This window comes from Pangasianodon hypophthalmus, chromosome 16, assembly GCF_027358585.1.
Source record: "Pangasianodon hypophthalmus isolate fPanHyp1 chromosome 16, fPanHyp1.pri, whole genome shotgun sequence".
In the NCBI taxonomy this organism is placed as follows: Eukaryota; Metazoa; Chordata; class Actinopteri; order Siluriformes; family Pangasiidae; genus Pangasianodon; species Pangasianodon hypophthalmus.
Window position 1 is genome coordinate 7,128,165 of NC_069725.1, and position 23,948 is coordinate 7,152,112.

Here is a 23,948-nt window from a genome sequence, read left to right on the forward strand (position 1 = left end):
ATTTCCAATTCCTCTGAAAGTACATTAGATCAGGAAAAAAGCTGGAGGACAGGAGGGGAGAGCAGTGCGTGCATCCTCTCTAATGCATTCTCACCGGCTGCAGCTTCCTCTGGACCCTAATGCGCCTGTACGCCTGCTGCTTAATGAGGCTCTCCTCACAAATGAAGGATTTCTGAAACAATCAGCAAGCATTATTATCAACCCTACACCCAGCTGACTAGTGACCCCCAGACCAATCTTGCCCTCGAACTCTCTGCCACTCAGGGATGGGCAAAACCGGGCCAGTAGGGGGAATTTGGAGGGTTAACTGTCCCTCGGGGGGCTATCGCTGCGCTGACCAGCCGTCACTGCTGGTGTCTCCGACAGGCGGCTGACAAGCCAGGCCTGAAGAGCTTAACGTTAGCGTGCAGTCAAGTCAAGAGTGATACATTTCCTGCCAACTAGTCAAATCAGTGTTTCATCACTGGGATCTGATAAAGAGGTCTTTGATTAAAAGAAAATATTAGTTCTACCAGCTTTCAACATGATCCTACATGGTTTAGTGTGAAAAGCAAAAAAAAAAAAAAAAGGATTTTGACTCAGGAGGAAGAGAGCAGGTATAAGACACAAGCAGTCAGCAAAAAAAAATTTACCTTCTGCAAAATCCTGAATGCCAAGGGCACGTGGATTAAAGTATTAAAACAATCGCATTTCAGTCCTGAAATAGTCCTCTATCCGTTGAAGATCAGGTGTGAGCGTAATGACACCTCAGGCAGGATCTGCTCCCCCCATTAGCTACGAGCATCAGGGAGAGCTAATGCGAACAGATTATGCCATGATTATGGTAAACGCTCCTGTTACAATCCCATCACAGAAACGAACATATTCTAAAATCAAACAGATGGCTTGCTACGCACTCTGATTACCGCAACGCTTTGGTGCTGAGTCTTTTTATGAACGGGAAAATAAAGATACTCGAGCACAATCACATGCCACAACTATGCAGCCTGTCTTTTTTTCCCGCAGTTTCTCTCTAATTAGGATCGCGCAGCTAGTTGAGAGGAAAGAGGCAAATTGGAAGACACGGGTTACGCTAAAGTTCAGCCCTGAATCTATTTACAGTGCAGAATTAATAAGAAGCAGAGGTGATAATGGTGCCAACACAGTGAAACATTTGGGTGAGTGATTTTTAATTTAATCACAGCCGTTTAATACGAGTCTATTCTTAAATGCTACAATTGTTAAGCGACTACAGTAAGCAGACAAGCATTCTTTTGTGCTATTCCTCTTCTCAAGGGACTTTCAATACATCTTTATATGAACTTACAGTGAGGGTCATAAGGTTGAAATGTACGTATTCAGTTATGAGCTCGTTCAGTAAGGAACAGTTGAAAGCAGGCATCTTAATTCTTTAAAAATTCCATTAGTGAGCTCACTGCCATCATGGGACTTTCTGCGAAAGAGGCACTTTCTGCAGAAGTGCAGGATTTATGTACCACACATCTCTCTCAAATGGACAACTCTCCAAACCTGAAAGCCCTTATTCTGATCTGCAGATCATAAAAACGGCGATAAAAGCAAATATGATTCAAAGCAGCTGAAAGGGCATATTTCTTTCCTTTTGCTTCCGCCCCCTCCTTTTTTTTACAGACCTATTCATTTTTGTCGGTTATGTTCAATACAAAGTTCCCTGTCATATTTAAGGTGTGTGTGTGTGTGTGTGTCTAGGGTGAATGAGAACAGTCAACTGTAAATTTCAAGGTATTTCAAAAAAAAAAAAACACACACACACACAAGTCAGCAAGTCAGTACTTGTAGATGAAGTTTGCAGATAGGGATCTATGTTTGTCTCAAAGTGAAAAAGACATATTTTCCCCCTTTCAAGTCTAGTCTTTTGTTGTTATGTAAAATACCCGCTCCCTACACCACACAGTTTTGTAATCACATATGCTGAAGCAACCTTGATTAGCAAGCGCACAGCTTTTCTCCTCTAACCGTCCAAGATGGATCGCTTGAGAAACCAAAACCTGTGGGCTTAACAGGAAGTGCAGCAAATGCCTGTGTGTTCCTTATAATTGACAATAATTAAGGTGAGCTTGAAAATAATTAAGATGATGAAAGCTAAGCCTCTTAGTCGAACGCGAGCCATCTGTGGTCACAATATTGCACCCTCAGAAACTTCGGTCCAATTTGGGGAATGGAGAACAACTGTGCCATAATTTCTGATTAAAAATAAGTGCTCGAGTGTTCCAAAAGTACACGTCCCACTGGCCGGTGTGCATCAAGAGCTTTGAGGAATGAGCATAATATGACAGACAGCAAACAGGAAGTCATCGAGAGAGAAAGAAAAGAGACAGAGGAACCTGCGCCCTTCAGTCTTACACTTAAGACAAAGTTAACAAAGTGTGACAGCTGCCAGGTCCTTGACAATTGGGGTCAGTTAGAGGAAAAGTAGCTCAAGTTTTCAGGGCTTTGCAAGAGATGTTCACGAGCAACTGCCCAGCACAGCATCAAAGGGGATTAAAGGCCACAGCCATCTGCTGTCAGGACAGGCTCGCAGGGAAAGCCAATCCCTGCGTAGAACAACTCCAAGACGCGCTACAGGGTGGACTAGTCAAGCGCCGGGGAACACGGCCATGGCACCATGGAATATGGCCAATTAAGCAGTCAGCCAAGAGCCTACTCTTGCATATGACAACTGCACCTCTACACCATTTCTGTTTATGCTCTTGTTTGTCCTATTACCCAGATTTCTTTCCTCACACACTTTCCCTCTGTCTTTATCTCTTTCTTTCTCTCTCTCTCTCTCTCTCTCTCTCTTTCCGTTTTATTGACAGGCCGTGACAGCCTTTTCTCGCAGTCGCTAATTTGTTTTGGGCTCTGTTCCTGGCCTCCCCCATGACTGTTACCTCAATAGTCTGCTACCTTTTAGCTCCAGCGTACAGCACTTGACCCGCTGCTGCCGCATGCTTCCAGCACTTTAATTGTCGTTTAATCACATATCAACCTGTCACTTAAACACCCTCTTTTTTCAATTGCAGGAATTTGCATATTGTGTGAAACTAATTTCTGCCAGCTCTGTCGGCTGAGAAAAGGATGCTCACTTTTCTTTCTCGCCTTTTCTTTCCTTAACACACACACACACACACACACACAGTACATATATGAAAGCCTCTTATTCTGAAAATAAGTTTGTTAACTGCCTCATACAAGCCTAGTGTATTGCACCCTATTTATGGATGAATGGATATCATGGAAATTATGGATATGAGTATTCTGTAACCACTAGGGCCATGGTTCTCAGAATGGGGTCTGTGGGATCCCAGGGGTCTTTGCCATAAAGCCTGCGGGTCTACAATTTGATTTTTTTTTTTTTTCAAATGATGTGATTAAAAACTGGTGGTCGAAATCACTATCAAATGTTATTACAGTTGTTAGAGTTGTTAGAGTGATAAACCTGTTATAGTTATTTACTTAATTAACTGGTCACATGAATTAAATGGGTTTAATCTGAAGCCTAATAAAAATGTACAAATAATGTATGAATAATCAAACGTAAATCTAACAGCAATTTTAATATATTTATTTTTTATTTTAATAAAACTAGAAAATAGGAAAATCGATGTTAATATGCTAAAAAATTATTAAAATATTTTTTTTTAAATCTTAGAACTATTTATTGAATTTTATTTACTTTCATTAAATTTTATTTTTATTTATTTATTTATTTATTTATTTTTTGACAACCCCTGGACATTAACCCCAAGCAGTGCATTATGGAATTCAATGAGCACCCTGGTCTCCACTATTCTATTTGACACAGTTTTCAGACTACACGGAAGGCAGGCTGCTCTATGGAGGGATTCAGTGGGCACTGCTGGGGTTCGTCTCACTTTCCACTCATCAGTTAACAGCAGATGGAGAGACACACTCTTTCCATTATGATCGAGTCTGGTGGTGTGTGGAAGGCCACACACTCGTGCAATATCTCCCCCGCCATGTCTACAGCTCACGCTGGGGCCTAGGGCTGGGCACTGGGGGCTCAGTGATGCACTACTGGAGAGAGATGAAGCACAGCGTCCTCTAGAGACAGCCAAGTTTAATTATGAAAAGCAGAGAAGCTCTTTGTTCCATCTTTTATTATATTAATTGGCAAAAGGGGGCCGGATATTGGGGTGGGGGATCTCTAAAGGGGGGTCTCTGTGAGGGTTTTCACAGCAGTTTAATCCTGTTAGATGAACTGCCCAGGCCCTATACACACTGCCTCCTCTATCTACGTCACAGTCCATAATGAATAGCTCTTAATCGTAAGAGCAAAAGGGCTGGTGACAGACACCTGAGTGAGAGCAAGAGGCATTTAGGTTTTCAGTAGTTATAAACCAGAGTGACTTCCAGTTCCTGCCAGTACCTTGTGTTCTCATATACATAGAACCTGAGGAAGCTGTGATGCTGTACTAACTGACCCTATCCTTTTTAGTTTTTTTGTTTTTTTAAATTCACGCCTCTCTGTGTTGAACATAATGATCTCTTTCTTCTAGTGCTTCCTATTCTCAGTGTATGTCTCACAGGCTCATACTGTCTGTTGCATTAGCTGAAATCTCCCTCATAGTTACTCAAAGGTCAACCTGGCTCACTTCAATGATATTATATTGAAAGATATTTAAAAAAAAAAAACATGAACACCAGTTTGCAAAATCTGGCTAAGGTATTAGCTTGCTATTAAACAAGGTAGTGTGAAAAGAGACTGTATTTGTAGTATGTTAGCTAAACATAAGAAGCTACAACCAAACAGTGTCATAAAATAAAGTGTTAGATGAAGCTAGCTGGTTTCATTTAGGAATGACCTTAGATTGGGTAACATTAAAGCTAGACTAGTTTTTGCTAGTGTGGGAAGGTTAGCCAAACATAAAAAGCTAGCTAGCTAATATACCATTAAAATAAAGTATGACGCTAACTGGCTAGCACTGGTTACACTGAGGGGATGTAACTGGAGTAGGAAATATAAAGCTAACTCTAGCTAACTTGTGTTAACTTAGCTAGCTTAACTGGTGTTAACAAGCTAGCTTGTGTGACAAGAGACTGCCTTTGGTGTATGTTAGGTAAACATGAAAATCTAGCTAGCTGACAGTGCCATAAATAAATCAGGAAGCTAGCTGAATAGCACTGGTTACACTGTGGGGATACAATAAAATATAGTATTAATTTAATATAAAATAAAGTATACAATAAAATAAGATATTAAATAATCTGGCTGTACACATTACTACATAACCTATAACCTTGGATGGGTCCTCAAGGGTCGTCTTTGCGGTTAACCTCTTATGGTTACCATAAGGACACTTCCGCTGGCAACTACACTGACCTTTATAAGCAGTTCTTAGAAGTAATGAACAAGAGTATTTCTTATCTTATCTTTTCCCTCAGAGTACCACTTATTCAATATAGCTGCCATTGTCTCACTAAGATATGATGTATTTTAATTTTATTTCAGAAGAGAGAGTGCTATAAAATGTACAGTAAGTAAGTATAATCCAGTTTGCAGCCTGGCATTGTGGTGTGGGGCTTTTGTGTTATAAAGTTATCTATGACTTCCTGAATGGAGGATCCTCAAAGCTCATGCAGGAAGTCAAAGCAGGACAGAGTGAAACTTGTGGCTCACCAGCTCCCAATGAATTACTCCTGTCACTACTATAACTGTTTATGTGACTCTCTTAACTGATGCACCCTCTCACTGAAGGGTTCATCTCAACCTGACCAGGTTCCTCGTCGTTTATTCCTGAGGAGCTGAGACGTCTCCAAACTGTCAAAAGCATTTTCTGCCAAGCTGAAGAGAGAGACGAGAGAGAAGGAAAGGAAAAAAAAAGAAACTGCCGCGCACATTCACGCGCACACACACACTTTTCGCGAGGCTGTCAGGTAAATTAGATCTGAAAGCTGACAATTTCTGACCATATTTCCTTGATTATTTCGAACAAATGCACACCAGCCGCTCTAAGGAGATTAAAGTGACATAAAAGTCCCGAGTGGGAGGAGGGAGGGCAGTGAATCCAGGTCACCCCCATTTGTCCCCCTGCCTGACAGCAGCTATATCGCTATCCAATCCAATAAAAATCCCCCCTCCTTTTGCTTTAATTAATTTTACAGCTAGCTTGCTTAATTACTTTCAATCAAAATCCTCTTGCCATCACAAAATTAGAAATGGTTCAACTCCATTAGTCTAAATTCTTCATTTACATACACAAAGACTGTCAGCTCTTGCTAAGCAAACGGCCTCTCGCTTGATGAGATTGTTTTTTCCCTCCCCTCACTGTCACCCTCTCTCTCTCACCCTTTCTCTCACCCCCCCCCCCCCCCCCCCCCCCCCCGCAATATTTCTTTTTTTTTCTCAAGGAGAAAAGTAGCATAAAATTATTTGAGCTCTAATTTCAGATGGCTTCCTCTGGCTAATATGCATACAGGTAAGCTAATAGATGTTAGCGACAAAGTATTCATTTGTGGACTGCACTGTAAAGATGAGTTCACAGGGTTTTTTTTTTAGATATCTCACTTCTTTTTTTTACACCCCCCCCCCCCCCCCCCCCCCTTACACACACACACACACACACACACACACACTCCTCTATGGAACAAAAAATCAAGTGTTCATATTGAAAAGAAATCTCAAAACACAAGTAAATGTCTGTGTGAAATTAGTTCCTCAGAAACACTAGTTTAGATTTTTTTTTTCATTGCCCAGTGCTCACCTATGCACAACCATCCACAGTCATTCTCTGAGGCCACAGGATAATTTCCAGTGGTGACACAGCCCCTCAATCACAGACAGTGCCCAAGGCCTGCACATCAGCAAGAATTAAGGACATGCGGATAAACTCTGTGGTATGGAAATGGACTGAAACCCCAGTCCTGCTCAAATAACTAGGCCTTATAATAACAAACAAATAAAACTGTCCAAACACTGAGCAACACCACTCAACCCAGACACACACACACACACACACACACATATCCAAAAGTGCTGATGCTCGCTTGGAGTGTTTGTTTTCGTTTTCTGCCACATCCCTTGACCACACACGCACGCAAAGCCGCAAAAAGCTCGCTAACCAAGAGCAGCTTTGATCTGTTGTCTGCTCGCTAAACATATTACCTTACAGCTTCCTTCCTCTCCAGAGAAAAAGTGACAGAGCACCTTGAGAAAGCCAGAGAGGCTGTTCGCCTGCTCCTAACCTGCGTATGGCTAATCGCTGGGAGCTGTAAAGCAATGCCCCGAGTGGCCGGCTCATAAAAACTCGACTCTGATGGCCCTCTAAGTGCTGGGCTCAGGTCTGACCCCCCATTCCCATCTCTTGTGCTTCTACATATCTGCTACCCCCTTTTCCCGCTCTTCCTAACCACTCCCCATTAACACCCTTAATTATTCGAATCCATCATTCTTGGGATAAATTAAGACTGCCTCTTTAATTCAATTTAATAGGATAATTTTCCAAACTCCCATTTGCTTTAACTCTCGCTCTCTTCTCTGACACTCCGGCTCCCCGTGCTCTTTCTCTCTCTCACTTCTTCACCCTGGACTATTCTGGCAGCTCATGGGCTGATGGAGCTCATGTGGTGTTGAGCAGCAAAGCAGCTCTGCACTACTCACCCTGCTCACTTGGCCTTGGCTAATCCAGTCTCATTGCTCCTCACTGGCTGTGCTGAGCCTCATGACTCGACACACTGCATCTCAACAGATCCTCATATGCTTGGAGCCTGAACATCATCATTTTTACATTTTTATCTATATTGAATTATAATTTACTTTATGTGATGAGTCCACAAAAAAAAACAAAAACAAAAAAAAAACAGAGAAAGCCACTACCTACAGTTTTACTCTCAAATCCTAGATTCTATAAAAATGCAAATTAGAAATGTCCCCCTTTCCCTGGCAAATTGGTGTTTCATGGGTTTAATTTGCATACTGACACATGATTGGCTGTTATATTTTATGATGCAATAATGCCTGTGTGTCATGTGTTGAATCCTAATTCAGATTTTCCACTGAGGCTATTTTCTCCACCTTAACCTGTCTGTGCACCTGAATTAATTGCCCTAAAAGAATTTAATCATAAAAAAAATTAAAATAGAAAAAAAAATGTTTAGAATGGCTTTTTACAAAATTGCCAATACATAAATAAAAACAAAACAAACAAACAAACAAACAAAAATATATATATATATATATATATATATATATATATATATATATATATTCCTATGCACATTTTATATTTATATATTCCTATGCACATTTAGTACCATTTAATAAACACAACTTTTATTAAAAGCACAAATTTAAAATGCAGCTTATAGACAAAGCTATAAAACTTCCACTGTGAAAAAAACATTACCACAATAGCACACTTAAATGTGATGGCAAAATATGTTTATATAATAGCAGTTGTGTCATTATGCTTGTTTGACAATGGACAAAAACAAGATAATATACATTTATTAGACAAATATTTTTGCTATTTGCGGTTTATTGAAACAATACTCTAAATGACAACTAAATAAACACTGTATTTAAATGCAGATAAAGTGTTTTCGCTCGTACAGTTTTCCGAGTGTGAACTTGCCCCGCTTCCATCATTCTGCACTTTACTCTAACACATGCCACACACACTAACATGTACCCTCACACTCCCACCCTCCCTGTTAAATCATTCTCTCAAAATTTCCCAGAGACGCTTTGTTTGGGCATTCAGGACTCTGGGAGAGTTTCAAATGATTTTAGCCATGATTTAATTCAGCTTGTTAAAGGGTGATGTCAGCACAATAGAGGCCGAGCCTCTAAATCCACCACATTCACCCAAAACAGCAAGATGAAATAATCACGGGTGACGTCTGCGAAAACACTTATTATATTCGCCCATCGCCTGGCTGAATCTGCTAAACCTCATCAGCGTTATTCGCCGATTTTTCTCTGGGAACGGAAAAAAAGATTACTCATACTTTAAGGGTGAACTAGTCTTTTCAGTGCAGCATCGCTGCACCAGAATGGCAGATAAGAACTTTTAAAAACATTCATAAACTCGAAGAATTATAAATCGTCCTGATAAGGGACATAAATGCTATCTGATTATGCTTGCATGTCCTATAATGTGTGTTCCTGTGTACAAAATAAAATATGACTACAATAGCCAGAGTAATGAAGTTCACTTTTATTAGGACCCAGTGAAGAGTTATTTTTACTCAGCAGGAATGGTGAATCTCAGGCGACTCTTGCACTTGTCTACATGGGCTTTACCAAAGTCCCATAAAAGGCTCGGAGCTGACAACTCAGCACTAGAGATAAGAAAAGGATCAACCTGAGCCTTTCTCATAGCTTAATTTATTTTAAATCCAAGCTCTATTTACACACTTGCTGACTATCAGTCGAAGTCCCTGTAAATGCAGAGAAACACTGCTGCCTAATGGCTACCGAATCACCTCACACTACTCATTTTCCAACACTTCCAGCTCTACACATGTGTGCAGAAGGAGCGTCGAGACTGCGGGGTAAAACCCGGCTCTCAGGCTGGAGAGCTGGACGCAGTGTGGGTTAATAATGAGAAGTACTCGTGCACTATCTGATGAAGAGGTGAAGTCCTAATCGTCCTCCATGGCCCCACAGGAGGAGGCCTGTGTTTATCAGCACTGAGGAGGACACACAGAGCTCGGGAAAAAGGGGAGGGAGGGGTGTGTTATGTGTGAGCCGTTCCCGACTGACAGGATCTCTTCATGGACGTGCCAGCACTTTAACCTGGCCTGTTATTAAAATTCTAATCTGTTCAACATGCCAATGTTAGCACTTTTGCCTTGATTAATAAAATAGCACCCCTGAGCGCTATGTCTAGGCGTTTTCTTTCTTACCCTGGGTTGTTTTTCTCTATTTATTTATTTATATTCTTATTTAATTTTTGAGCTATTTTTTATTTCAGTGTTTCCTGGGTAGACCCTCCCACCCAAGAGCAAATTATGTAAAAATTAACTTTTTTTTCCCTTTTGCACATATTCCTAATTGGGCTTCTGAAAATATTAAAAAAAAAAGATGAAGAAGGATACAAAAGCATACTGAAATGCAGAGATAAGAATATTTTCAGGAGGGAAAACGCAAAGCAGTTTCCGAAGCCTCGCTTGAATCCGACGTGCTGTGTGCGATCTCAGGCTCGACGGCAAAATGTTCTGGTGAAGAAAACAGGATGATGCAGGAGGAACAGTGGCGGCGGCAGAGTGGGGGGAGACTTAAAGGACGTGATTTATCTGAGCTTGATTGCATGTTAATCGAGGTTACGTGTATTAAGTGGAATCTAATTGGAACAGACACTGGCAGCCTGACAGATCGACATGATGCAGATGGATTGAAAGAGAGAGGGAGGGGAGTAAAGAGAGAAAGAGAGAATGCAAGCAAAACTGATGCGACTCAAAGGTGTATTTTTACACACTGCACACCCAGAGGATCGTATTATTCTGCCTCTACAATTAACCATAAGCCAACGTCATTGGGTGTATTCCAGAAAATGTTTGTGTAATTAAAATAATGGTGCTGAAATCTTCTCGTCCACTGGCTGGCCTTGCTGGAGGACACACACCGAAACAACGCTCATGTGCATGGCATGCGCAATACTCGATCCCAGTTGTCACAAACATTCAAGCACTCCCTTTTGGAAAAGAGGGAAAAAATACCCTCTTTCATAAAAAAAAAAAGAAAATACACCAGCTGCTTGAGGACATGTCACCTCTCAGAGTCAGCAGGCCATGTGCTGCCTTCTCTCACACGCTTTTTCTATCTCATCAGACAACTGGTGCGAAGGCCCTTCCTCTAAATCTGAAGCCTTCACCCTGTGTGACAGAGTGCCCTTTACAACATTAGTGTGGAGAAAAAAAAAGACACCTGTTGTGCCAAACAACTGCTCTTTGAGAGGTTATGCAAATGTTTAACAAATTACGACCCCAGAAAGCAAGAGGTTCTGCACAGCACCGGAGCTCAGAATAAGGTTTTCACCTTTTGGGGGGGAAAAAATAATTTGTACTTCCTCTTTGAAAGCACCATGCCATCAGTCCGATGCCTTTTAACACACATCGATTTCAGTGAGGCTTAGGCTCACAAATGTCATCCATTGTCATCTTTTATCACAGCAGTGTCCAATAGCAGCTCTGCATTATTAACTGTGTCACATAGCCGTCGTGGATGACTGTGTCCATTCATGTCCCTCCATTTCGCTCTCACGCAAGCAGGAAGATTATGAAAGTGATAGCACGAATGATATTATTTTGCAGCTTTTAAATACATTTTGTGCCTAAGCAGATCCAAATTGTAAAGATAATTATGGTTTAAAAAAGTTCTCAATGATTACAACAGGCCAAGAAGATAGGTACCAAATAAATTCTTGTCTAGGGGGGTATTAGGGAATATGAATTTTTACATAGCTCTTAAGATAAGAATTAAACACCCAAACAGAGACTGAGTAATGATAGCATACTGATTCATAATACCAGAAATCTTCATAATAACTGCTTTAGTCTAAGAATACACACTGCTCCAAGATACAAGAGTGTGTTCGAAATGGAAATGGAAATAGAAAAGTAGGAATATATGGAGGAGGGGGTGGATCTGAACGACCATAGGCATCATCTGAGCGCGGAGAACAGTGGAAATCTCAGCCATCAACGCAGAATGGTCAAATCAGTCATGACACCATCCCGTCATTGTGCCGAGACAGGGGAGTTCCTTCAGTCAGCTGCTGATTTGATCCATGCTGACTGTTGCACTAATGACATTAATAAGGACAAAATTACTATTTTGAAACACTGAATTTTCAGTCCTAGCTTGCGAGGTGGTGTGCTTGCACTTCCACCTTCACCGAGAACCAATTTTATGAGTGTGGTTAACTATACTATAGAATATATACTATAGAATATAACTATATAGAATATATATAACTATATACATATATATTCAGCTTGCTAGCTCTTTACATAAGCAACATCGAGGCTGTGCATCCCAATTTTGGAATCAAATGTGTATTAAGGCAAACAAAAATTCAACATGACTTACATACACATCTGTATATCCGCCATTCAAAGTCAAATAACTGTAATGTGTCAAGAGGAGGGGGTGGTCATGCTCTGCCGGCCTCCGAGCTCCAACATTGAGAGAGATGACACAGTGTGATCAAGGACATGAATTGCTCATTGATTTTTAGCGCCAGCTTAACTATCCATTCCAATTGATTTTAGCCTGGCTGCGTGTGCGAGTTATGGCACTTTTAATGCATCTCCTGTATGACCGCTTATCACAGAAACATACAGAAAAGGAGTGATATGCAACGAAACATGTAAAACTGGTCCCGAAACATTTTGTACTTTGTCTTATTTCTTTCTACGCACATCATGATGTAGGCGTACTTTAAACTGGAATTACTCGAATGTGTCATAGTATATTCACCTCAGAACACTTTGTCATGGCTACAAAATATAGCAAATGTGACAAACAAATGTCATAATTACAGTTGCTTACAGGAAGCTGGTGGAAGATTGTGAATATGCACAGAACATTCCAGCAGCAAATCGACGGGTTGGATTAAAACCTTTACGAGGCTCAACACGTGAGGATCCAGTATACATTTCAGTCTGAGAATATACACAGGCCTGCTTAGCAGAAGTAAATCAAATTTCCACTACAGCTCCATACACACTCACTCACACACTCACTTTCATATTTTTCTGTTACTGAATATTCCTGAATATTCACCTAGACAGTGATAACTAACCCTAAACCAATAAGTCATTAATCCCGAAGTCTCAATAAACCCAATAAAGCAATTAGGCGTGAATAATTAGAGCGAATAATTCTTTTAATGTATCTTTTTTCTCCATCAGCACCCTCCCAGCATTTGCATGAATTATTAATAAATCCTGGCTTCAGTGAAATAAGAGATAATGTCAGAAATGTGATCCAATAGATGGCCTAAATGTCATCTGTCACTGAGAAATGCGTTAAAAAATGAAGAAGGCTAGTCTTTCACTGACAGGCACATTTCTTTATTTCTGATATTTGAACAAGGGATTTTTCATATCACACATCCACTTCCTGCGCCCACTCTTTTCAGGCTCTTTTCATCCCTAATGCCGAGGGTTCAAATGGCCGTTTTAGTGCGAGGTGGGTTTCTTTCTTTCAAGGAGTGTCAAATAAAGCACACTTTAGACTGCTATGTTTTGAAAAAAAAAAAAAAAAAAACATCTCTGTGTAATTAATGTTTTACAAGTGCTGCTGTTCTTATTCAGAAAATGGCCCGATCAAAGCAGGCAGGTTCAGATTACGCAGCTAATTGAAATCCCACATTTCAGAGCCGTCTTTTCCCCCCCTCTTTCCCTCTCCTTTACACACACAATGAAGCCTACGTGTGTGGAGTCCACAAATGACATCAGATCATCAAAGTAATATGTGTCTTTTCTTTTCACTGTATTTCCCTGCTAAGCCTTCATGAGACAGCTTAATAAAGCTGTAAATGTAGGCGGAGGCAGCATGTGTGTATGTGTGTGTGTGTGTGTGTGTGTGTGTGTGTGTGTGTGTGTGTGGGCATGTTTTTATATCTTGGTAGGGACCAAACGTAGATGGGAATATATGACAGGTCCTCATGAGGAAAAATGTTGCTTTTTTTCTTCCGCTTGTATTAAAAAAAATGAAAAGAGGCAAAATGTTTCATTTTCATTACTGAGGTTAAGGTTAGGGTTAAGTTTAGGTGTATATGCTAGCATAGCATTAATTAGCCTCATTAATAATGTCAGTGGAAGGTCCTCACAAGGATAGTAAATCAAATGTGTGTTTGTGAGTGTGTTTGTGTCAGTGAGCTAGCAGCACACTCTCTACTCTACAACAGCACAGTCTCAGAGACAGAGGGAAATTCACACATTTCTCATTTCTCCTCATTTCTACTCTTGGTGTAAACGAGTATCTGTCACATGTGTATGTAAACTATACATAAAGTTATGTATATAAAGTTAACTGAAAACCAGTTTGGATGAAAAGCTGTGGGTAAAGTTGTGGGTATGGTTCAGCATTCAGCCTCTGAATACTTGAAATATCACTCAGTGTGCTTTCACAATGCACACAAACACACACACAATCAAATTAGGTATTATTGGTGACTTGCAGTCCTCCTGACGATACAGAGCCCGCATTCATGGACATTCTTTTTCTGCCTTGAATTAACAACACTCCCTCCTTTCCCTTCATGATCCACCTGAATCTTTTGTTTAAACTAAAAGTAGCACAAGCACTAATGACTTGCAGTAAAAAAAAAAAAAAAAAGGCAAGCCATCATGGAAACATTTATGACGTGGCATAGTATAAAAAAGCCATCATTCTCTCATATTTACCTAAACCAGCTCACTTTCCGAAACTATTGTTTTATGGGTTTGTTTTTCTAGCGTGAGGCATTATAACTTACTGTAGCATTCTTTCCCAAGGTCAGCTGCTGGCGTGACACACACCTTATTTGCTTATGGGGCTTTTCAGGTCAGTTCTATTATATTTACATCAAATAATTTTTGATAAGGGATGTAAAAGGCCTATAAACCGCCACCATAAATGGGAGAGGTGTAGCTGACAGAAGAAAAATAATAAGTACAAAAGATCAACTGGCTCTTTTTTTTTTTTTTAATCTCTGACACGTTGATATTTTCCATCTTTGTGCTGGATGGTGCCAGGGCGGGGCCACTCCCCTGAACCGGGCCACCAGCTCCTGTTTCTGCCCAAAGAACCTGCCTTCTATCTGCACAGCACTATAATCACTTAACAAAGACTCGGGCATTTGCACAAATTAAAACATCAATAATGCACAAGTGCTTTTCAGTTTCTGCCATAGACACTCTGGCAGTGAGGTAGGAGCACTCTCTCTCTCTCTCTCTCTCTCTCAAAATGTGCCTCTCTTCTGGTTGGGAAGAACTGAAAGAAGCTGTCCATCCATCTCTCTTATTGGAAAGAGACAAAATTGAGATGATACGCTTGCTTTTTAGGAATGGCACAAAGTGTTTCAGCCAACACCCTTAAGTGGTACGCTTCCATAAAGAAGATCCGAAAGGCATTAAAAAAAAATCCACACATACCTTTCACCTAGTGTCTAAATGGATGAGAGCGAGACTTAAACTTTTTATTAAGACATAATACTTTTTAAAAGTGGTTCAACAGAATATTTAAGAATACACAATAATAAAAACCCAGAATGACATCTTTAAATGACGGGTATCAGAAAGGTTCAAAAGCAGCCTGGTATGAAAAAGTGATCAAGCATGTAAAAGCGACCAAAACTTCTTAAAAGAAGATAATTAGACACACAGTAGAGATGGTATTCCACAAGAAGATGTTCCCAACAGGGCATTAATCCCATATGGTCTTTTATTAAGCACTAACCACGTTCACTGACTCATATACATATGCCATATGTATAAATACAGATTTGTACATTAACATAAATTAAGTAAATAAAATAAAAAAATGTGCCTGAGTTTTAAAATATTTAAAAATATTATCCACTAAAGAGAAATAGGAAACTACATAGGATGTAACACAATACCTAAAGTAACACTTAAGAATTTGCATCTGTTTTCCTTAACGGATTACGCCGTGTTCAGTGTTCCTTTCTTTCCTCTTGCGTTTTTTTATTTCTCCTCACAAACAGTGCGCTTGTTAGCAAACTGTTAAGTCAGGCGCACGGCACACAAATTGTGCTCGGCCGAGCGAATTTGTTTTGCAAGGGTGACCTGTTTAATCATCTCATTTTCTTTTGCGGACGTTTATTCATCCGGTTTCCACGGTTACGCCGAACATTAAGGGGCTACAGTAATAAGGCTTGAGAGTCAAACAGGTAATAAAAAAATTAACGCCATTCTCGGGCAGCCGAGGCCCGTCTCTGAAATGAAGCAGGGGAGAGGGGAGAGCGCAGGCGGCCGAGAGGGGCCATACTTCCCAAACAATTAAGGGCCGTGCTGCTTATTTCCCTCTGTAGAGCAGCTATAGTGGGGATTCGCATGGACAGGACACTTGGTGAACCCTCATCGCTCAGCAGGGAGGGGAATTAGTTGAAAGTCATTCTGTTCCTTTATTTATCAGCAGGCCTAGATTACTTATCAAGACCATCAAAACTCCCTGAATTATGATTATTAAACATTTCTTCCCTCCTCCTTCTCCTCCTTGTCTTAGATAAGATTACTGTCGGTTGCAGAAATAAGTAGCTATGGAGTCATGTTGTGTAATTATAGATAGTATATAATGTCAGTTTTACTGGCTTGATCTGGACTTTTTTATCATATCTTACAGACTGTTTCATCACAAAGACTCTATTGAGCTGGGAAATGGAAATTACTTTTATCGAAAATTTGAGATAAAAAAAAGTTCCCATGTGACTAGATCTCTCTGTCTTTTCCTCCCTCTCTATCTTTCCCTATCTCTCTCCAGTAAGAAACAGTGCCCTTTTGCAGCAAATGATGAACCCAACTTACAGCCAAATATAGAAAATCCCAGCACAAGAGAGGGGACAGGTGTTGAGAGCGCAGAGAAGCCAAACATGGTTGTGAAGCAATACAGGCGAAATAAACAAGTCATTAGCATTTTCAGTCTTTTTCTTTTCGGACTTTTTGGCTAAGCAGACAACGTTTCGATGACGCTGTTTAACCTGCACTGGAAACGAAACAGCGATTCTTATACTACTTGTACAGTCTCCACACCATAACGTGGCATTTGTCGTGTTCTGAGCAGTTGTGGAAAATATCTAAATCATGTCGAGACACAAGGCTGGCTTCTGCAGCCTCGGATGCCCTTTAATTCATTACTCACTGCATATGAATAGATGGGCATAAAATCGTACAAATAATACGGCACAAGCCTGGTGTCAGGTTGCTTGTTTGCCAGAGAGCTGACATTGTGTTTGACTCATTTCACAAGCTGCCTGATGAGAATGGAAAAACCTGCGAGAGCCCCAAACTTTTTTCTTTCTTTCTTTTTTTTTTGTTTTCCCACACGGAGTGTCAGAGTTCGTCTTTTTTTAGCATTCAAGGCACAGCAATTTAAGGAGGCAGCAGTTGCGCGTGTCATCTTGACAACAGCAAACACAACCTGATTGCCGGCTGACCTGTTTAGAGGCCTTGCTGTAAAATCTCAGCTTTGATGGCCACCATGAGGTGACATCACCTTGCCCTCTTCCTCCTTAATCTCCTCACTTACCAAGAGAAGAGAATGGAGAAAATCCCAACTTCTGTGTGAGTGTGTATGGAGCGAGAAAATCCCAAAAGAGGACAGAGTAAAAAAAAAAAAAATAACACTAAGCTCCAGCATGAGACCGCCAACTGTTCTGTTAACAGCCTCTTAACAGGTGTAGGCCCTAGAACCATGTAATCCTATCAAGTTACAGAGTTAAAAAAAAAATTCAGTCAAACAGCAAACTCCTGAGCCCCGTCACCCCCACCACACTCTCCTCGTCCCCTCTCGCTGCTCTACACTGTGTATTCCGTGACAGAACGGAACAGCTGGGCTTCAGATTTATCATGTACAGACAGTAATTATTGCTGCTGCTGCCTGCTACTGACCCAAGTGAATAGAATGTCACAGGAAAAAACACACAGAACGCGGGGACCCGCGTCAGGGGAGCTTTCAGACGCGAGCGCCCCTGTTTGCAGTCAATTACCAGAGAGGACAGGATATCGGCCCGGTGGCGCTCCAGTGCAAACACTCTCTCAGGATGAAGGTGACAGAGAACACACAGCCGTGCACTTCTTTTTCTTATCAATGGGGTAAAAAAATGAAAGCAAAAATGTTCACTTGCACTTTGAGCAAGTGTGCGTTTCCAGCCGTTGGTGTGTGTCCTTACATGATCTATTAGCTGAGTGACGTGCACCAATTACAGCTTGACAAATTTTGACGCTGATTGATGGCATGTGTGCACAGAGCTACATAAGCAGCGTGCAGTGCAAGACCACCCAAACAAGCGCACATGGACTTTGCCGGCTCGCTCTGACCCCTGAGTTTTGGGCAAAGATAAGAAGAAGAGGACCTCTGACATACAGATAAACTATCAGTCTATTAGCTGAGTCAATCAGTGCTTTAACAGCAGTCACTAAGCAGTTAAACAGCACTGTAGGCCTTTTATATGGCTTAAGTTTATTGAAAGCAACTTTGTAATTGCACTGGATTAAAGTCAACTTTATTCACTGATCTTTATCCAGATGGACAGAAATATGCTTTTATATAACATATACAAGAAGGAAGGTAATTCTTCTGAATTTCCTGTATATAAAACTATACTTGCTTCTTTTCATGTACGCTCTATTGAAACTGGGCATAGTTAGCTCTTCCCAATTTCAGAAAGCCTCGCCCACAAACCGTGGACTGAAATAAAGTCTAAACGAGTACACACCTCTTCATGGGAATTAAACCACAAGCCTGAGCAGCGCAGACTGCCCCTGTCTTTAACGACCGTACCATTCCTGCCTCCAACCTGCCCACAGGGTCGCTCCCACCTTAAACCCCCCTCCTGCCACGTTTAAAAGGATTAGACGCCACATTTTGTGCTGGCTTAATCTTCCTTTCAGACGGCCTAATAAGTGTGCGTCGATAAGCCAAGCATGCAAATTTCATTCTAGGCCAGTGGAGCTCATGCTTTCAGACAAACGGACTGAGGTATTTTACACCGTGCTAATTGCTTCTTCGTATTCCTCTTTTCTCTCTTATATGCCATATCAGCGGCGGCAGATTATTCCTCTCTCCCACTTTGCATGAAATTAGAATTTCATGTGGAAGATCATAAACGTGAAATAGAGCCGTTCTACGAGCCCTTTGTGAGGGAGAACGTCTTTAGGCGGAACTTTGTCACTTTTCCGTGGAATAATATGAAGTGTTCGGAGTCCACAGAATGGACGTTAAGAGGAAACAGCTCCCTTTTGAATTTCAAATGGCATTTGTCACACTTCTTGTTGAGCTACACTACCAATAAGAGATAAGATGCCAAACTTTAGGAGCTGACAGTGTGACAGAGGAGAACTTTACATTTACTTCGTGCCATTACAGAAAATTACCTGAATACACCTGATGAGGAAACAGTTGATTGATCTTAGGAAAGAGTACAGCTACAAAATAATAATAATAATAATAATAATAGTAATAATAATAATAATAATAATAATAATAGATTGCTATTAAAATACTAACAAGTAAATCCTTCGAGGGACTAAAGGTATGACGTGCATTATTTGCGCATACTTCCTCTTGCAGTATTAATTAGCCTATTACTGTGCATTGGTGACAGAAATGCTTTGAGCTTTTAATTAGGACCGAGCGCCTGCATGAGTGCACAAGAGAGGAGAGGAGAGGAGAGGAGAGGAGGAGAGAAGGAGAGGAAGAACTATTTCCTTTTCACAGCTCCTCTCACTCCATGGACAACTCACAAACATCATTTAAACACCTCTGCTCTTCATATCTCTCTTTTCCTGTTGCTAAAATATATTTATTTGCTAGGTAACTAGGTAAAAGGTAGCAGGTATTGGGATGCTGAGTTAATTACAATGTTGGGGAGTCTGATCAGAATGCACCCGTACTGGCTCAGCCAGCTGTCCTACTATCCATCTCTCTTTCTGCTTCTCTCACTTCTTTTTTTTTTACACATCACTCCCTAAAGACAGACCCTGTAAAATCACGCTAACACGTTTAAGTCTAACAGTCAGTTATTACAATTTAATCTCCAGTTCTCCATTTTGTACAAACTGGACAATGGTTACATTTAAGGTTAAAAAAAATATAAAGATCAAACCTATAGACTTGTTTTGTGGAATGCATGCCATGTTTATTATAAAAAATGGATTAAAGAAAGAAGTCTGAATTAAATTAGCTAGTAATTTGATTCAAAGTGCACTTTTCAGACCCATAATCAATTAGATATAAGATTTTAATTCATGGTTTTACATGTCAGCCTGAATCACTAACCCTTTCCACACTCAGCGTCCCACTGGAGAACTCGGATTAAAAGGGGTTAAACATGACGCCTCATGCCCCCTCTCCCTCACACTGTCCTCCTTCTAAATTTATATCAAAAACTCTGTTAATCTGCAGTACACAACATTCCCATTAGCATAGCCCGGCCTCCTCGTAAAAAATCCAGCTCATTTAATTAAAAAATGTAAATTTACTGTCATCCGAAGGCTGGCGATTTAAGACAGCACCAGGCTTTTTATTGCTTAAGACATCAAGTTGATTCGCTTGTTGCTAAACTGTGATGAAGGTTATCGAGGGCTACAGACCTTGACTCATGTGTGTGTGTTTTTTCTTCCTCCTTTCAGCCTGTAAAGGTGCTCACGGTGGATTAAAACTACACACTCAGACTCCAAAGGAAAGAAAAGCCACTGTAGTGAATGACGAGTCGTAAAATTACGTGCAGTCCGGACAGAGAGCACAGAACTAAAAGGGTACATCTGAAAACCGAGGGTGTGTCTTTGGACCTATTCAGTGTCCTTTTGATTATTAGGTATCAGAGAAACCACAGGGAAAAATAACATAAAAATACACAGTACATCTGGGGGTTTTGCATTTAAAAAAAAAAAGATTGATTCCCAGAATTCAGTACACTGTGCTCTGTCTGAGTAAGAGCAGACATAAAGTTTCATTTTCTGCTTTTCTCACTTCTTTTTTATGGTTTATTAAATACGTAGAGGACTTAGGATTGATTGTCTAAAAAAAAAAAAAAAATTAAATAAAGCAAAAAGACAAATCTAAAACCTTATGAAATCACTCATAATAATAAAAATGCCCTTGATGCAAAAAAATGTGTTAAATGGACTTTATACACAGAAAAAAGTTAACTTCTCTTGTTTCTGGGTTGAACAAAATATAACATCAATTAAAATGTATATTATTATATACTGAAAAAAATGGCACATATCTATTCTACACTAAAAGCAGAGCATAAATCCAGATGCCATAAAAATACATAACTAATTGTGTGTATAATAAAAATATATAAAATCCTATTCACACACATTTATATGTGCACAACACAATCTAGGCTGTTTATGTTCATTTCTACCTTTAAACACAATCTAAGATTTGATTCATAACACTATAAAATTAATATAAAGGACATTTTCGATTTACAGGATTGAAAAGTTCCTGGACTACACTAAAATGTTTCCCGAGGCATTAAAGCTTCCCAAAAACATCATGGAAAAAACAGAGGATATAGTAAGCTCTGGAGATCAGTTTCACATGCGCCGAAATATCCCTAAACGGGGGGACGCGGGGATAAAGTGAGGGATATCACTTGTTCTGTGTGTCCTTACATGTGTCAAAACAAAGCCGGCACAACAGTTTGTTTGTTCAGTCCCCTTGGCAACAAACCCTTAGGCCAAGCGCTTACACTTCACATACCTGTGTGTGTTAACTCTATCCTTTATCCTGTTCCTCTAGAAACATGTATTTAATGTCCAAAAATGAAATAAACTAAGATAAACATACAGACGGAGAGGGAAGTGGACGAGTTCAGAGAGGAGACGAGGTAAACATGACGTGACGTACGGCAATAACTGAGACTAATAAATAAATAAATTGAGGTACTTTCAGGTATAAAATGAAAGCATTCCTATTTCTGATTCCTCAGACCTGTCGAGTATCAGTTACATATTTTTGAAAGTACTGAAGGAGGAAAATGGAGAGGTGAGGGAAAGGATCGTATTTAATACTGTAATCAGCCCCGAGATCTGTCACTCAGTTATAAATAAAGGCGCACACATATACACACACACGCACACATATACACACACACACACACACACTAAAACACAAGCAACTTCCCCATTCGAAAAACACTGTGTAATACAGGCGCACCTTTCACGTGAAAGCACAACAGACAGTTAGGAGAAGAAGAAGAACAAATAGAAGAAGAAGTAGAAGAAGAAGAGCACTTACCATATTCAGGAGAGTCGAAGTTAAATCCTCCCAAGCATGTAACTTTCATAATACAACAAACTCTGTGTGAAAATCATCAGAGAGGAATCTGGCCTGCGGGAAGTTCAGACTAGAATAAGTGGGTGATAAAGAGTCTTTTTTTTTTTTTTCTCTCAATCATGTACTAAACTCCTTGACATGTAATCTGTCAATAGTTTTCAGGCGAGATAATGCCGGCTGCCACGAGTGAAGTTGATTGGCAGCTGGCTCTGGCCCCTCCTCTTTGCGCTTTGATGGGGGGGGTGTAGGTGAGAGAACACAGAGATGGCCCCCTCGTTCACTCTCTCTCTCTCTCTCGCTCTCTAGTTTGCTCACACACTCACTCATACACACACACACCCCAAGCAGTTGGCGATAGGAAATTACGGAAGAGCAGGAACTGGAGCAGACTTTTTTTTCCCTCCTCCCCTGAGTGGGTTGGGCTTTTCTTTCTCTGCATTCTACAGGCTGTCCCACACTCAAGGGGAAGGGCTGAGTCCAGCCCCATGCAAATGAGCAAATAAGGAGGGAGGGAGCAGCGGAGGGTTTAGAAAAAATGTCTACATGGCTCATTACATATTTTATATTCCGGCATTTCTGCCACCAAACGGAATTCAATTTTTTTTTTTTCACTGAATGTTCGTGCTCGGCATCTGAGTGGCAGAGGGAATTTTATCAGACTTATATTCAAGAAAACAGGAAGTTTGTTCTCGGTGACATTTAATAACTAGCAATAAACTTCAGTCACAGATGAAAAGTTGAGAAATAAAAAATGAAAAGGGAGTCAGTTATTCAGATCTGAAGTGCAAACATCAAATAAAATAAAATATAAATTGTGAAAATAAATTAGTATATCAAATAAGGTCTAAATCTTTTCTAAAAAAAAAAAAAAAAAAAAAAAGCAATCTAAAATTGCTGTATTATAAGCAGAGCTAAAAATCATACTAAGTGGAGTAAGTAACCCGATCTGAGAACAGTTGGTTGTAAATTATGAAGAGAAAAAAAAAAACCTATAGCCTAACCATCCCCCGAACACTTGTCCCTCCCTCCCTCCTTCACTCGTTCCCTCCTTTTCTTTTTTACTCTTCCCCTCCTCTCTGTCTGTCCTTCTGTCCCTCTGATAAGGTATCAGTTTTCATTGTAATTACAGGTGAAATGATAAACGGCGGCCGTTACCAGGTGGCAATGAATACTTTATAAGACAAGGCCCTTATTTGCCTGGCAGTTTCTTCCATCGTGGCATGCAAAGTGCTCACTGAACATTTTCACAATATTTCCCCAATTAGCATAATTCCACAAAGTGAAATATATTCCTTTTTGAGGGTCCTGACGCAATGACACGCACTTTGTTGAACATGGCACAGAGTGAACCGAACAATGAAACGCACAGTCCAAGAAGTGTGTAGTTCTGATTTCTGCTATGGACCAAAACTTAAAATTAAAAAAAAAAAAAAAAGCACTGAGAAAAATGTCTTGAAAAGAGGAAATGTATATTTTAGGTGATGGCTTATAATTCTGTGAAATGAGTCAATCCCTAGTTCCTGTTTGCTAACTGCTGTCTCACATACAGCATGCAGAAAACAGGTTTTGGTTGATTCAGTAATTAGGAGTATGAGTCATAATCCAACAATGGTCACATGTTCCCACCTTAAAGCAGAGAGAGCCCATGACAGTTACACTCTCATACTCGCAAAGTCTCAAACTGAACTTTCACAACTTCAGATTTTGCAGTAAAACCACAAATCCTCTTAATGAATCAGCCACCTTTTTCCCAAAAAATTCCCAACTGTCTTCAGATACAAGGAAGAACTCTTAAACAGTTTTTAGATTCCTCACTCATGGCTCTGTATATAACACCAGGACATGTTGTGAAATTCCTATGCTGCCAGATCGACTTGACTGCACCGTATGCTGTGGCAAACACGGGTGGGCGATCTTTTTTTTTTCCCCTGCTGCCATCTCTGTTTTTTGGAGAGGAGCTGAATGC

General features: G+C 40.3%; 1 protein-coding gene across 1 annotated transcript in view; it reads right to left on the reverse strand.

Annotated features, from left to right (window-relative positions):
* casz1 (castor zinc finger 1) overlaps nucleotides 1-22,774 on the reverse strand; it is a 79,551-nt gene extending 56,777 nt beyond the window's left edge. Inside the window, exon 1 of the mRNA XM_053240583.1 lies at nucleotides 21,944-22,774. Coding sequence (XP_053096558.1) covers nucleotides 21,944-21,992 — 49 coding nt within the window. The 5' untranslated portion in view covers nucleotides 21,993-22,774. The remainder of the gene's footprint in view (nucleotides 1-21,943) is intronic.
* Between the last annotated feature and the right edge of the window lie 1,174 nt (nucleotides 22,775-23,948).